We start from the raw sequence: 13503 nt of genomic DNA on the forward strand, positions 1-13503 counted from the left end.
TTTAAAAATCATCTAAATTAAGTGTTACCTTTTTCTTTGAGGGTTTTTTTTTTTTTTTTTAATTTATTTGGCTGTGCTGGTTCTTTACATCTGCAGTGCTTGGGCTTCTCATTGTAGTGGCTTCTCTTGATGCTGAGCGTGGGCTCCAGGGTGCTGGCTTCAGTGGTTGTGGAGCACAGGATTCATTGCTCTGTGGCATGTGCTATCTTCCCTGACCAGGGATCGGACCTGTGCCCCCTGCATCAGCAGGCAGATTCCTAAGCACTGGAGTACCAGGGAAATTCCTAAATTAAACATTACTGTATTTAAAAGCAAAACAAAAAAATATAGTGTAAATCTAATTATGACTCCCATGTCTAAGAGTCGTGGTGTTTAGGCAGTGGACTCCAGGTTTTCAGTGTAGCCCTTGAGGTTCTTCCCAGTGTCTTTCCAGAGCATCTCTCTACTTTCTTCCATGTATTTTGTACTTTTCCTTCCAGGTTCCTAGGAAACAACCTAGATGCCGTGTGCCTGATCTGTGTACTCACATTCTAATCTCCCAGTAGAATGATTTCTCGCTTTTCTCTTCCTTTTGACCTTCTGTCTTCACTTCTTCTGCAAATCCTTCCTTATTTCACTTATCACTTTCATATGCCAACTCTTACATATCATATTGTATCATAATTATATATCTCTGTTTGAAGGAAGAATTTGTTTTCTTGCATATGGTTGGTACTTCATATGACTTAATATGGGTAAGAGTTGGAATTTTACAAGAATTGGTTTTTTATTCTTTATTAGTCGAATTATTTGAAAACATTGGCTTTTTTTTGGACTTTTTAAAGTAGCGATCCTGGTGTGCACAGAAAGGGAGTAAATAAAAAGAATGATGACAAATGGACACCGGAAGAACGTGTGATTGCACCAATATTTGAAAAGACCGATTCACTAACTGGTGGCCTGCTGCACGTGAATGATGACGGCATTTTAAGGGAAGTGGATCAAGATGATGGCAGGTAACATGGACAAATTCTTTATTTCTAGGGGAAGAAATATTAGCACTGAATACTTCTTCTGGAAATAGAGCAGCATAATATAGTATACAGGCCAAGAGAAGAGAATCCTCAACTCTACTGGATGAACACTGCAGAAAGGTTAAGGAGAGGATTCGTGGCTTTGGCCAGAAGTCATTTCAGTAAATAGTCCACTTGGAAGCTGGACTGTAGTGAATACACATAAACAGCTCTGTCGGGAATACTTACTGGGACAGGCAATGGAGACCTGGATGGTAACTGAAGAGGAATGTGGAGTTCAAAAGAGTTTCTTGTTTTATGTTAAGAGGGGAGCTTGTAGAGTGTGTATGCTGTTGGAAATGAGCCAGAGGAGGAAGTGTTTCCTGAGTTTTATCTTATTTGCATTTCCAAATTAGAAAGCTTATTGATTGTATGACATTATCTTTAAACTATTACAATAAGTTAATTGTACATTATTATTATTATACATGATTATTATGTACATATGTACTTCTGTTCATATGTAGATTTTGGTAAGGCCTTGTTCATTGGCTCTGAAGCATAATTTTCTTATGTAAATGAATACGTAGATGATTACTTAAGTTAATTCTATCATACATAGATTTTTTAAAATTATATAATCATGAATTTACAAATACTTAGGTTATACTGAATAGGATTTAATCATTCCTTGATGATTCTAGTTGATAGTATCATCGTGGGTAGCTATGATTTTGTAAGGTGCTCTGAAACATCACATCATATTAACTTCATAGTTGTTTATAGCTTCCAGGGAAAAGGGGAGGATTTTGTTTATTTTCAATAGAAACAATTAACATCTGCAGTGCTTGGGCTTCTGTTTATTACTTTGGATGATAAAGATCTAAATGACAAAACCATGCTTCCTGTACTAAAAGTTTCATTAACACATATTATGTGCTCAATAAGTGTATGTCAGATGCATAAAGAAACAGCAGAATGGTTGAATGAATGTGTATTGATGAATTTCTTTACAAAAAACAAATCTTTATTGAAATAGATTTCCAATATTGCCTACATCTAAAGTCTTTTTGTTTTGTTAGAAATATGTTTTAAGATTCAGAATTATCATTTGTAGTTATAGCTAGACATGAAATAATAATATAGATTCATTTGGTATCATATTACTTAAAAAGACTTTTCAATATCAATTTCTCAGCATATTTTGGAACAGCAGTGTTCAGGCCAGATTTCCTGGGTTTGAATTCTGGGCTGTTGGTGAACTGCTGTGTGGTCTTGGGCAAGTTCTTCAGCCTTTCTTTGCTCCATTTCTTCCTAACTAAAGGATCTAATATATTACCTATCTCCCAGAATGATCGCGAGGATTAAAAGCCTTTAAGACATGTCAAATGCTTGTAATAATGCATAGCCGTTGCATAATAAGCCCTCAAAAAGCTAATATCATGGTGATAAAAAAATGGGTTTCTTTCTTATAAGGACTTAGGGAATACTTCCGAAATAGGTTTTATTGCCATAAAAGTTAGTTCTTATTAAAAATGACAACTGCAAAAAACCCTGGTATACTGCTTCTATCACATAACGCAAGTAGTGTTAGGTTTTTCCTTTTCCTTTGATCTAAATTTAATGTTTTATTAATATTACAGGTGTATTTTATTTGTCCCTTAATGCTACTCTTTTTTGTTGTTTCATCCTTTTATAGAAATTACTTATGAATGCAAAGATGTTATATAAAAAACAAACATTTAGGTGTTATTTATATTTTCGAGTTATTAAATTTTAGCCTGAAAAGAATCATTTGTTTTTTTTAGGCCTGCAAGGAAAACAGCATATGAAAAGAAGAAGGTATAGTAAAAAAAAATGTATTATCCTCTAAAAAATACTTTGTAAAAGGAATAGTGGCAAAATAGAAAATCTTCCTTTGCTGAAGAGACATTTACTTTGAAAACATAATTTAGAAACTCTGTTGATAAAGTTATCCTGTTGATAAAAACCTGTTCTTTTAAGAAGCCTCTGCTTTTGCTTTGATGAAGATATTTATCACCTTTGTACACTTGGTATATTTTATACATATTTTGAGGACTTTGTGAACCAGTATTTTTTATGTGTAGGTCAAAGAACAAATTAATTACGTGAATGACCTTGATAACCTAACTCAATCATCTGAAACTGCTTCTGAGGATGGCGACATGCTTTACTCTAAAAATTCCCTGTTGCCATCTGGCAGGTGGCTGAGGGTCGTGGACCCCCTCCCTCTGTGCCCGTCAGCCCTCCAGGCCACCTGCCCCATGAACAGCTCAGAGCTGGCTCCACTTTCCCAGCTGGGTTCTCCCTCACAGTAGAGTCCTCAAGGAAGGTGTGTTTAACTGGCGTCCTCAAGAGGTGCAGGAATGCTCCCTGTGGATTTTTTCCAGCAGTTGGTAGAAACCAAACACTCTTGAAGTTGATTGTCCTTCATTCTGCAGAGCTCCCAAGTGGCATCTCAGAGCAGAGGAATTCACTCCCCCACCCAATGTCCCTCTCAAACACGGACCGGGTCCCATCCCCGAGGTCCTAGCAGCAGATCTCCCACAACGAGAAGCTCTCAGGAAGAGCTTGGGAAAGTAGTATTTGTAATTCAAATCCATTGGTCTACAGCAGTCAGGTAGGGACACACCATGGCCTCATCCAAGGAGAGGCCTTTAATATTTTCCATAGGAATTGATCTCAAAATTGTTGCGACTGTCTCGCAGAGCCGTGACCCTGATTGTGGTTTAGGCCAGGACCGTGTGTGCTCCACCGACGACTGCATTACCTGACCAAAAGTCCCTGTGCTCTGGAGTGAGCGTGTCGGTCACTCCATGCACATCATCACCTTCAGTGTCTAAATCAGAGTCTGTTCTTGGCTCCACTGTCATTTTTTTCACTAGCACCCTATCAACGGCCTTTTCATATCATTTACAGGTTTTCAATTAATAAAAACTGAGACATCAGTTGTAAAAATACTTTTGTACACTTTAAAAAGTTGTTTCTTTAGAATAAACTTATAAAAGTCCCCCTCCCACCAAGGAAAAAAAGTAAAAAAACCTCTTGCTACTAACAGTAGCTGTTCTGGCATTTGGTCGTGATTTCCCTTCCTTGATAGATGATTTAGGTTAGTTTATCACTTCCACTAAAGGTAAGGAGGAAACTACAGGCAGTTCAGAGACCATACTTTGGAAGTCATTCTTGTACTTGAGAGAAAATGATCCTCTGCTCTGTGTAGTGTCCTGTGTCAGTGCAAGGAACTTCTGAAAACAGTGATAGATGTGCCATAGTGTACATTTAGTGATCATTGTTTGTCATTGTATTTCCCCCATCTTAGTATTTTAAACAGTATGAAGAGAGAATGAAAGTTATTGCAAATAATCTCATGATTCTCTAAGAAGAGCTCTCTAAATTTTACCTTATTTATCATTAGTGTATATACCATGAATGAAATAGGAGGATTATTTTGTACTGATATGTTTGTACTAGAGAAGTAACTGTGGTTTGATGTAAGAGGACTAACAGAGTCAGAAGACCTGATGAAAAGCCTGCAGCTTACTTATATAATTTTAACGTCTTCCTTTCCAGAATCATTATAGCTAATGAGTTAATTGATGTTTGTAGAAGTGCTTAGTATAGCTGTCAATAGGTATAAGCCTTACAATTGCCTATTAAAATGTTAGAAAGGTAGCATATTCTTAAGAAAATAATTTTTGTATGAAATTCCATCTATTTAAATATATACAGAGCTAAGGCTCTTACTTGAAGTAGCTGTATAGGAGGTATCAGATGCAGTGGTTTTAAAGGTAGTGAGTGGTGTTGTTATGGAATTATAATTGATTTACAATATTGTGTTAGTTTCAGGTATACAGCACAGTGATTCAGACATATATGTATATGTGTGTGTATATTATATAAATGGGGCTTCCCTGCTGGCTCAGACAGTAAAGAATCCACGTGCAATGCAAGAGACCTGGGTTTGATCCTTGGGTCGGGAAGATCCCGTGGAGGAGGAAATGGCAACCCACTCCAGTATTCTTGCCAGGAGAATCCCATGGACAGAGGAACCTGGTGGGCTACAGTCCATGGGGTCGCAAAGAGTTGGACATGACAGACTAACACACATACACACACACACACACACACACACACACACATATTCCTTTTCAGATTCTGCTTGTAGAATATTAAATGGAGTTCCTTATGTTGTACAGTAGATCCTTACTGGTTATTTTATATACACTTGTCTATATATAAAATGGTATATGTTAAACCCAACCTCCTAATTTATCCCTTCCTCTACCCACTTTCCTGTATGGTGAGTAAGTTTGTTTCCTATGTCCGTGGGTCTCTTTCTGTTATGTCATAAGTTCCTTTAGATCCCACACATAAGCAACACGACTGGTCTTTGTCTGACTTACTTCACTGAGTGTGGGCATGTCTAGGTCCATCTTTGTTGCTGCAAGTAGCATTATTTCATTCTTTTTATGGCTTCGTACTCTTCCATTATATAAATATACCACATCAGATACGATTTTTAAGTGTAGTCAGATCTATAAATCTTTTAGGCTTTCTGTGTTTGTTGTAATTCAGAGAAAAGCCTTTCCAGTTCTGAGCTTCTTGAAAAGTCCCTTGGGCTTTCTTTTTCCTTTCATGGATTCATTGTCTTCAATTAAATTTTTGAACCTTTGGGAATTTCTGCTTGTATAAGGTCTGAGGTTTGTATCGAACCTCATTTTTTCCACTTGGAGATCCACTTGGTGCAGTCTTTTCACTGTATAAACATACAGGTTAGTCTTGCATTTCAGAGGAAATGATGAAATGTCATTTTATTGAGTACTAACTAAAAGTCTCCTTTGTCTCACTTAGGTTTCTGATAGTGGGAGAAAAGCAAAAGGTCTGTTGCGCGAAAACCACGTGCAGGATGAAATTGCCACGGCAAGACTAGAAATAGACACAGTGAACAATCAGAACCAGGAAAAAGAAAAGAAATGTTTTGAGGGTATTGAAATTGTAGAAGGAGAGAATGATTATCCTCAAGAGGCAATAAAATTGAATAAGGAAACGTTGACAAAGGCCATATTCCAGCATACTGGCCAGCTTAACATTCCGATAGCTGAAAATACAATGCTAAACCCTGAGCTGGAAAATGCAAAACAAAGCAAACAAAGACTGGAAACAGAAGTGGAATCCTACCGTTTTAGACTGGCTCCTGCCACACATGATCATGATCAAGGTCAGACATCACAAAGAGACCTGGAACTTGCCTCCCAGAAAGCAAAAGATAAGAGGTTACGCTTGCAGGACCAAATGAAGTCCGATATGGCTAACCTGAAAAGTGACAATGAGATGCTTTCCCAGCAACTTTCTAAAGTGAAAAATAAATTCAATCAGCTAAAAATCAAGCTGCATCAGACGACAGATGATCTCAGAGAAAAGACTTTGATGTTAGAACGTGTCCAGAGAGACTTACGCCAAGCACAGTGTCAAAAGCAGGTTATTGAACACATGTTCAATGAACAAGGCAAAGTGAATGAATACCTTGGAAAGCAGGAATCCTTAGAGGAAAGATTATCTCAACTCCAGAGTGAAAACATGTTGCTCCGACAGCAACTGGATGATGCACAAAACAGAGCCAACAGTAATGAGAAGATAGTTATTAGCATCCAAGACCAGTTTCAGCAGACTTTGAGAAAACTTCAGGCTGAACATGAGGAACAAGGTCTGATGCTGGAGGAACGAAACAAGGAGTTAATCAACAAATGGAAGCATGCAGAAGAGAGAATGTGTCAGTATGAAAATGAGAAAGCAGAAAGAGAAGTAAGTATCCAGAAGGAGAAATAATTCTCAGATTTCCTGAAAGAAAATTCAAAGTGATTCTTAATTCTGGCTAAATGTTGAATCTAGCTGAATATAAAAAATACACGGGCTGTGAATCTATGGTCTCTAAAACAGACTAAAAGCACACCTTGTATCCAGCAAATAAAAATTAGACCCGAGAGATGCTTCACTTTGAGTAGAGACATCGTGTCGCTTATGAAATGTTTAAGAGATTAAGTTCTAAATTTTTAATATAGACGGGTATTAGTAATTTACTATTCAGATAATAATTTTAATCTCTATGTAACCACGTCAGTATCATGATGAAGCAGATAAAAGAAACGCTCAAACCTAAACTGAATATTTTGAAATTAAGCTTCAGTTACATGGATTACCCTGACAGTCAATTCCAGGTTTCCCAGATGCTATTACTTATATATCGTACTTTGGCTTCAGTAGCTTGTCATACCTTTTTGTCATATTTGTTGGTATAATTTTAGTTTTATTCATGTAAATTTGAATTAACTTGGAAAACATTTCAGCCTTGAATCATTTATTCTTATGCCTCTCAACTCTTTAAAGAGTTGTCATTAAATTGAGAATTCATTGACAAGTCATTTAAATACACTTGTCATTAAATCATAATTTGGGACTCAAGTGGTGAGCTTTAACCAAGCTCTTCTTGATTTAAACTTCCCACTGCTATTAATGCTATTTACTTAGAACATTTTTACAAACAATTTGCTCCTAATTCTCATTTTAAGGATCAATTACTGTCATTTGAATACCAGTTTGCCCAATAAAAATGGAGGGTGGCAGGATTCGTGAGCAGCAGGAATGGAGTGAGTCAGGGAGAGGGTGGTAGGGGCTGCGGTCTGGAGGCAGGTGGAGGCCAGGTTATCGAGGCTCCTTGAAGGCATGGGAGCAACCTCATTTTTTAAATTTCATTATTCTTTTATATTGGAATATAGTTGATTTACAATTTTGCATTAGCTTCAGATGTACAGCAAGTTGATTCAGGTATAGGTATACATATATCCATTCTTTTTCAGATCCTTTCCCAAGTAGATGCCTGCAGAATATTATGGTTAGCCAAGGGTAAAGGTGGGGAGGAGGGATAAATTAGGAGTTGGGGATTAACACAGACACACGACTAGATATAAAATAGATAAGCAGCAAGGGAATGGCCTCATTTCCCTTCTGAGGAAGGAATCTATTGGAAAGATCTGAGCACTGGATTGAATATGTGAAGATCTCTGATGTTAATCGAAGCCTCTAATAAAGAAAGAGGAAAAATGTTTCCACAGTGTGGAATTTTCCACCGCTTGTCCCACCTACACACCTGTTTCGTTCTGGATGTGAGGTGGTGAAGCTCTGCAGATTTATCGGGAGGGGCAGGGTGTGGACAGTGGGGCTGCCTCCTTCGTCTGAGGAACTTAATATCAGGAAGGCCGGTCGGGAGCCTTTCTGGGTCTGTAACCACATTCAGGGAGGAGAAAAGAAGGTGAGTTGCTGTCCATGGTGATAGTTTTCAAAGTACATGTGTTGGAGTCATCTGTTACTAACATAGTGTAATAGTAAAGTGATTTGATAAACTCAGTAACAAAGCATCTTATTAGGCAGTTGTGAGACACCTTCAACAAGAACTGTCTGACAGCTTCAAAAAGCGGTCTGAGTTGGCGGAATCCCTGGACGTCATGTCATATCACTGTGCCAACTTAGAAGTTGAGGCACAGGATTTAAAGAGCAACTTACATCAACTCACAAGTCAGGTATGTGTGAAATTGAATGTGTTGACAGTTAATACGTAGGATAAAGTGTTTTAGGACGCTCATTTTCATGGACAGCTTTCTTTTTTATTTTCATTACTAGTCATTTACTGTAATTTTATTAATCTTTAAGTGCACTCGTTTCTTAAACTCTTTCATTCTGCCATTTGCATTTTATATATATATATATATATATATATATATATATATATTTCGTATATTATATACCCTTAGGAAAATGGAGAATTGTGCATCATTCTTCACACAGGTTGAGAGACTTTTTTTTCTATTGAACAATATTTTATTTCTTGATCCCTGTATTACCATGATGAGGCAAGCCAGATAAAATCAGAGGATAGTGTTTAATGGAATGTTCCAGAAAATTATAATTTCTCATCTTCACTTTTGTGAATGGCTGTGGAGTTCTGTATATATTTATTTCATGCATTTCAGAATAACTTGTGCAGAAAGTGTATTATACAAACCAGTTGAAGTTATGCACTGCCTTCTTTTCTTTTAATTTAAGATACATTGTAAAAGCATGGAGGCACTCAGATGGAGTATAACACATACATCGAATATAGAGAATTAAGAACATTATCTAGATAGTGCCTTTGGAGTTTTAAAAAGCTATTGAGATATAATTCATGTATCATATAATTCACCCATTCCAAGTGTGTAGATCAGTATCTCTTAGTCTAGAGAGGTGTCACCTGTGACCACAGTCAATTTTAGAGCATTTCCATCAGCCCCCCAAAGAAACCCTGCATCCCTTAGCTACCTCCCAAGGCCCACCCATCTCCCTCAGCCCCAGGCAACCCCCAGTCTAATATTCGTCTCTGGAGACATGCCTCTTCTGGGTGTTTTACATAAATGGAATCATGCAGTATGCTCCTTTGGGATTAGCTTTTCTCATTTGACCTCATGTTTTTGCGGTTCATCCATGGTATAGCACGATCAGTTCTTCCATTTCTGTTGACTGTCAAACAATAAACAGTACGTGGCTATATTTATCCATTCATAAGTTGATGGAGATTTGGGTTGTTTCCACTTTGCAACTATTAATAATGCTGCTGTGAACATTGGTTTATACATTTCTGGATGGACATGTTTTTATTTTCCTGTGGTTGGATTTTATCCTGAGTTAACTGGCTGATTTCACCTTTTCTTGGCCTTTGCTCAGACTGTCCTTTCTGCCTTCAAAGTTTCTTTTCCTCTTGGGTAGTCCATTTATTCAGACCTGGCGCCCAGTCTCTCCTCCTCCATGGAGCTTTCCTGACTGTCCAGCTCTCATTGAGCCTTTTCTCTTCAGCCCTGTTATGTAGTCTGTGAAGAACAATTTAGCCCTTAATTTTGCATTGTTGTCATTTTTTTCATGAGGGAGAATCTTATCTAGGTATACCTTGTTCTAACAGGGAATATTTATGGATATGCACAGCACTTGTCTTGCATAAATGGAAAACAGTTTAGTTTAACAACTGTTAGGACACAATTCAGTACTTCATCCCACGCCAGTTATTTTTTCTTGAAGATGTTTGTATAGTAAAACTTTTATTAAAATGTATTTTAAGCAACTCAATGTAAAATTGAAAACGCTTAGTCTAATAGAGGAGAATTGTTCAATTAAATGCTCATCTTTCTCCCTGACTCTGGGAGAAAAGTGTAAATTTGCCTTCCTTCATTATGTAGGCAGAAGTGGGATTTACAGATTTCTAGCCTTTCACCAACTGTAAAGTTCTGGGAATAGCTTCTCTGATATCTGTACCTCGTAACCTTAATTTTCTCACCGGAGTACTGGCTAGACATTAACAGTTGTGAGAATGAATTGACTCAGAACTTTGATTTAGCAGTAGAGTTATATTTCCATGGCAGTGACTTCATCCTTCCTCTGACGGTCGTGTAATGTTCTGTACCACTCCATCCAGGAGGTGCTATTTGCATATTAACCGGTGGTCATTGTCCACTGAGTAGTACAGAGAGGAAGGAAGTTGCAAATTACTGTAAGTGGAGAAAAGTACTAGAGTACTAGTTTGTTAGTGGAGTCAGTGAACATTTTTGAAGTCTGAACGCGTGTGTTCTGGGCCTCATGCTCCCCCTTACTGCCCCTTGCAACGGTATGGAGAGTGAGTTCACTGTGATTGTGTAGAAGACCATTTCCGTTGGCATGCCGTCTGCCTGAAGTATCAGATTGTTTTGCAGATAAAATACAGCGACCGTAATAACGCCAATTACAAAGAGCTCTTAGTATCTGCCACGTCCTCTTCTAAATACATTATGTATGCTGCTGCTGCTAAGTCGCTTCAGTCCTGTCCGACTCTGTGCGACCCCATAGACAGCAGCCCACTAGGCTCCTCTGTCCCTGGGATTCTCCAGGCAAGAATACTGGAGTGGGTTGCCATTTCCTTCTGCAATGCATGAAAGTGAAAAGTGAAAGTGAAGTCGCTCAGTCGTGCCTGACTCTTAGCAACCCCATGGACCGGAGCCTACCAGGTTCCTCCGTCCACGGGGTTTTCCAGGCAAGAGTACTGGAGTGGGATGCCATTGCCTTCTCTGACATTATGTATAGTCCCCAAATGAATCTTCCCAGCATCCCACTGAGGTTGATGCTACCATTATCCCCATTTTATGGATGGAGAAACTGAGATACAGTAAGGTTAAGTAATTTGCCCCAGGACTCACAGCTCAGAACTGATGGAATTGGAACACAGGCCCACGAATTCTGGCTCCTATGTACCTACTGCCTCTCACACTAGTCCCTGAAGCATCTGGTTCTCACCAACAGTAGTGCTAGCTCTCAGAATCACTGGAAGAGCTGTGGTCATTCACAAATGTGGATATTTAAAGTGATGGCTGATGTGGAGCTTAGAATAAATAAATAAATAAATAAATATATATATATATATGTTTATTGTCAGGTAATTTTCTGTCTTTCCCCATTTGGCCAGTTTATAAATTTGTGTATTTGAGAAAATCTAATTTAAAGCATGAATGATTTTGTGTTTGAGTGCTAAAGGGGAGGTCAGTAATGTACAAAGGGCAGACAGTAAATATTTTCACTTTTTGGACTGTAAGGTATCTATTGTAACAACTCAACTCCGCTGTATGGCAGGAAAGCAGCTGTAAACAATATGCAGATGAAAGAGACAGAAACTGACATTGGCAGATTCACTAGGTCATTAGTAATTAAAACAGTTGTTTTTCTTCCTTTTTTTTTTTTCTTTCTTTTTAGTTGCAAGAAACACAGGATAAAAATGTACAGAGGCCGTGAGATGTGCTGAAAAAACACAGGATCACATCCTAAAGTATGATTTAAAGCAGCACAGAAAACAACTTAAATATAAAGCAGATAAACAGTATAATATGAGAATTAGATCAGTAATGATAATAAAAAACATCATTGTGAAGCTGGGTAACATTTCACCTTTGAGCTGTTTTGAGATGCATAATTTTCCCCCATTATTTCCATATTTTGCACATTATCCACAAGTGAAAAGTGAAAGTGTTAGTCACTGAGTCGTGTCCAACTCTTTACAACTCCATGGATACAGCCCACCAGGCTCCTCTGTCCATGAATTCTCCAGGCAAGAATCCTGGAGTGGCTTGCCATTTCCTTGTCCAAGGGATCTTCCTGACTCGGGGATCGAACCTGGGTCTCCTGCATTGTCGGCAGATTCTTTACCGTCTGAGCCATCAGGGAAGCCAATTATCCACAAAACACAACTAGAAAAACAGTGAGGTTGCCAGATCATTTACTTTTCAAAATTCTAACAACCTATGTAATGGAACCTGCAGATGTTTGTTCAGAAACAGTGTGGTATTTTAAAAATCTATGTGTGAAGGACTGCCGTGACAGTCCACTGGTTAAAACCATGCCTTCCAATGCAGAGGGTTTGATCCCTGGTTGGGGAGCTAAGATCCCATGTGCCTCCCAGCCAAAAAACCAAAACATAAAACAGAAGCAATATGGCAGTAAATCCATAAAGACTTTAAAAATGGTCCACATTCAAAAAAATCTTTAAACAAAAAACCCTATGTGTGAGAATCATTGTTTTAAAATCTGCATTTTAGGCTTGAAATTGAAAATACCGAGTTACAAACTACAGTCAAAAAGCAAGCGGGCAGAATCAAACAGCTTCAGGAAAACCTGTTAAGCATAAGATCAGTAAGTCAACCTCTTAATTTCTGTCATACTGAGGAAGAGTTTTAACTTTTTAATAGTAATATATAAGAATATTTTAGACAATGTGAAAAGTCTCATTGATTAAAAAGTTTATGGTATTTTTACTGATACTGCTTGCTACTAATAGCATAATTACTCTTTAGAGAAGAAATGGACTGAATTCATAAAATTAATGATTTTTGTAGTAAGATTTTAATTTTAAAGATTGTGACAATCCAGTCCAAAAGCAATATTTTATATAGAAAATATTTTGTGTGTTCATTCCTCTGTCAAAATGAAATCAGGGTTTTTCCACTTTCTGGCTGTTATTAATAATGCTGCCTTGAACATTGGTACACAAACATCTGTTAGAGTCTAGAAATTTGAGTAATGATTTGATTGAGAATTCTGAGTATCTCTTGTAATCCTAACCCTTCTGTGAGATTTTTGAGAATGAATCATTTTTAATATTGTAGCTTATTCTCTTCACCAGGAATGAATACTATGTCTGTATAGACAGTGTTTCTGAAAGAATGCATTTTTCCTTTGTTGGATTTTTTTTTTAAGGAGCTGGGGTATGCATGGGGATTTTTCAAAGATTGCTTTAGTAAGATGATATTTATCCTGGAATATCTTGAACCACTGATGAAAATTATTTTAGAGCATCTTTGGAAAGTAAAATGTAAATATAGCCACACTTTAAAAAAATTTCACTAGCATTTAGTATTTTATGTGTCAGTTCAGTTGCTCAGTCGTGTCC

At 37.6% G+C, this 13503-nt stretch overlaps 1 protein-coding gene across 2 annotated transcripts; it reads left to right on the top strand.

Annotated features, from left to right (window-relative positions):
• Positions 1-682: 682 nt before the first annotated feature.
• Positions 683-12771, top strand: LOC113903651 (ankyrin repeat domain-containing protein 26-like). 2 transcript variants are annotated; one of them, XM_027560133.1, is made up of 5 exons: positions 683-995; positions 2801-2834; positions 5865-6815; positions 8435-8587; positions 12653-12771. In XM_027560133.1, the coding sequence occupies exons 3-5, from the start codon at positions 6123-6125 to the stop codon at positions 12656-12658; spliced, it is 852 nt and encodes a 283-aa protein (XP_027415934.1). In that variant the 5' UTR covers positions 683-995; positions 2801-2834; positions 5865-6122; the 3' UTR covers positions 12659-12771. The 2 variants fall into 2 exon arrangements, with proteins under 2 accessions (XP_027415934.1, XP_027415935.1); XM_027560134.1 differs by lacking the exons at positions 683-995; positions 2801-2834 and adding an exon at positions 2891-3345 and having other exon boundaries at positions 12653-12748.
• Positions 12772-13503: the final 732 nt, after the last annotated feature.

The sequence above is a fragment of the Bos indicus x Bos taurus genome, chromosome 13 (assembly GCF_003369695.1).
Source record: "Bos indicus x Bos taurus breed Angus x Brahman F1 hybrid chromosome 13, Bos_hybrid_MaternalHap_v2.0, whole genome shotgun sequence".
In the NCBI taxonomy this organism is placed as follows: Eukaryota; Metazoa; Chordata; class Mammalia; order Artiodactyla; family Bovidae; genus Bos; species Bos indicus x Bos taurus.